Source organism: Coffea eugenioides, chromosome 1, assembly GCF_003713205.1.
Source record: "Coffea eugenioides isolate CCC68of chromosome 1, Ceug_1.0, whole genome shotgun sequence".
Lineage (NCBI taxonomy): Eukaryota > Viridiplantae > Streptophyta > Magnoliopsida > Gentianales > Rubiaceae > Coffea > Coffea eugenioides.
In genome coordinates, this window is record NC_040035.1 from 35,514,715 (window position 1) to 35,517,776 (window position 3,062).

Genomic DNA, 3,062 nt, shown 5'->3' on the forward strand with positions numbered 1-3,062 from the left:
CAGATCGGATTCCGCTCAGATGTTAGACCGACTACATCATGACCTCAAATCTCATAAATGAGACACGAGACCTGAGTCTTCCATTGTTGATTTGTCAATGTAAACACAGCAAAAGTGAAATATGCTTTCCAAGCCTGATTTGATAGCCACGTCAACTGTCAAGCTTTATATCAACTGTGCATTTCTTCCATCATAATTAGACGACCACTGCCAGCTCTATATATCTATCTGCAACATTTCTTCCGACATTTCACATGACCATGGGTGGATCAACCCATTTCTCTCTTTTCTTACTCCTCGCAATAATTTTACTCTGTTCTTCCAGCAAAACTGTAAATGCAACTTGCTATGCAAGTGAGAAACAAGCTCTTATGGACTTCAAGAAAGACTTGAAAGATCCTCATGGTAGACTCTCGTCTTGGATTCACGACGTTGATTGCTGCAAATGGGAAGGAGTTGTTTGTCGCAACAGAAGTGGCCGCGTGATTCAACTTCACCTTCAAAATCCTGGTCGTGACATTGATGATTTTGGTGATGAGGGAATATCACCATTAAGCGGTAAAATCAGTCATTCGTTGCAAAATTTGACTCACTTGCGTTACCTTGATCTAAGTCTAAATGATTTCAGTCGAATTCCAATTCCCAGTTTTTTTGGGTCCCTCAGAAGTCTGAGGCACCTGAATTTATCTGGAGCTGGATTTCAAGGGATGGTTCCCTATCAGCTTGGAAACCTTTCAAGTTTACGCACTTTAATTGTCGGCGGAGAATTTTGGTTGCCTGCTCTCCGAGCTGATAACCTGCAATGGTTGGTTGGTCTCTCTAATCTGGAGCACCTAGATATGAGTGGCGTGAACCTTAGTCTAGCGTCTAATTGGCTAGAGGTGATTAACACGATCCCTTCTTTGGTAGAGATACATTTGCCCTCTTGTGGACTTGATTTAATTTCTCATCAACTTGGCAGAGATACATTTGTCTTCCATGCCAACTTTTCTTCTCTTACTGTCCTAGATCTTTCTGGAAATTTTCTTGGACACCTCATCCCTAGATGGATTTTCAGCCTTACTGCCCTTGCTTCCCTTGATTTAAGTTGGACCTCGTTCGAAGGTCCATTTCCCAGAAGTCCTTGGAACTTGACTTCCCTCCAGCACTTGGATCTTTCTTTCAATTATTTGAATTGTTCACTACCAGACGAGCTTATTCATCTTAACAATCTCATTTCTCTCAATCTTACGGAGAATCAATTCGAAGGCTTCTTGGATGGAATTTGGAATTGGAGTTCCCTAACATCTTTGGATCTATCATACAATAACTTCGCTACCTTTCTCCCAAGCCAATTATCAACTTTAACTGCCCTAATTTCACTTTATCTTCGCTCCAATCATTTTCGAGGTTCTATCCCAAGCTCTATTGCCAACATTTCCAACCTTCAATATCTTGATCTATCTGATAACAACCTTAGCTCCTCTTTACCAAGTGAAGTATTCACATCGAAGGACTTGATTACACTTGATGCAAGAGCTAATCACTTGAATGGTCCAATTCCAAGCACTGTTGGCAATTGTACCAAGCTAAAATACCTTGGGCTGAATGATAATGCTCTGTCTGGCTCAATTCCATCAAATTTAGGAAGATGTACCCAGCTCAAAGAACTTTTGCTAAATGATAATGCTCTATCTGGTTCAATTCCATCAAATTTAGGAAAACTGTCATCCTTGGAGTTCTGGGATGTATCTCGCAACAAACTCACCCGAACTCTTCCTGAAAGTCTTGGGCAGCTTTCCAAACTTAAAGAGCTTCGTATTTACGACAATTTAATGGAAGGCATTGTGAGTGAGAGTCACTTCGACAATCTTATAGCTTTAAGGTATTTTGATGCATCTGGAAACTCCTTGACCTTAAGAGTAAGTGCAAGTTGGATTCCTCGTGCCCAATTTGTAACACTTCGATTGGGCTCGTGGAAGCTTGGTCCCCAATTTCCTACATGGATTCGATCACAAAAAATCCTTTGGGATTTGAACTTGTCCCTTGCAGGAATTTCAAATACCATTCCACCTTGGTTATTCAACTCATCATTGCAATTTATAGACCTTTCTGACAATCAACTCCATGGTAAGAGTTCAAATATTTCTGAAGTTCTTAAAGGTATATATGTGCATTATAGTCAAACATATTCAATGGCTATTCCCTCTTGGTTATTCAATCCATCATTAGTCCGCATGGAACTGTTAAAAGGTTTATATGTACACAACAATCAAACAATCAAATATATTCACTTGCCTACACACCCAATTAGTTTATCATTGATTGACATATTTAGAACTTAATTTTCAACTATTTATTTTCAGGAGGTCTCTTTCACATTTTGTGTGAAGTCCAGAATGAAAATCATGATCTTTTTTATCTGGATCTTGGGGAGAATTCTCTATCAGGAGAAATTCCTGACTGTTGGATGAATTATCCAAACTTGATTCACATCAACCTCAACAGCAATAACTTCACCGGAAGCATTCCAAGGTCATTGTTTCATTTGGAAGATCTAGAGTATTTAGGCTTGGGTAATAACAGTATCACTGGTCCGATGACCTTTGACTTTGTAAATCATGAATAAATAAGTTTGGAATTCGGAACCCTACAGCAGAGTTGTGGTGATGTAATTGCAGGTCATGTTGCAATCCCAAATCTTTCATATATAGAAAATGTTGTAATTTTTAACAGTCGTTAATGGATTCGGATTCTCCAGTGTTTTGAAGCTATGATTATTAGATTCCACCTAATGGTTATTATTATCCATTTGATGACAATAAGAAATGACGTTTGCACCCCCTCCTCTTGATATAAATGAAAGAAAAAGTAAAATATTACCTAAAATGCATATCAAACTGTAAACTTGAAATGAACATCTTTATTGGGAGAAGTTCAATTTTCTGATCCAGTATTAGGCCCAACTGTTTTGATCAAAATAAATTTGGTCTCCAAAATTTCTCTTTTTTTTTTTTTCAAATTTAGGACAATAGACAATAAAAATAATCAATAATTATGCGCTTACAAAGTTAAGACAATAA

At 38.0% G+C, this 3,062-nt stretch overlaps 1 protein-coding gene across 1 annotated transcript; it reads left to right on the forward strand.

Annotated features, from left to right (window-relative positions):
• Positions 1-274: 274 nt before the first annotated feature.
• Positions 275-2,729, forward strand: LOC113782202 (receptor-like protein EIX1). Its single transcript, XM_027328113.1, has 2 exons — positions 275-2,109; positions 2,346-2,729. Exons 1-2 carry the CDS (start codon positions 372-374, stop codon positions 2,606-2,608), a joined length of 2,001 nt encoding a protein of 666 aa, XP_027183914.1. The 5' UTR covers positions 275-371; the 3' UTR covers positions 2,609-2,729.
• Positions 2,730-3,062: the final 333 nt, after the last annotated feature.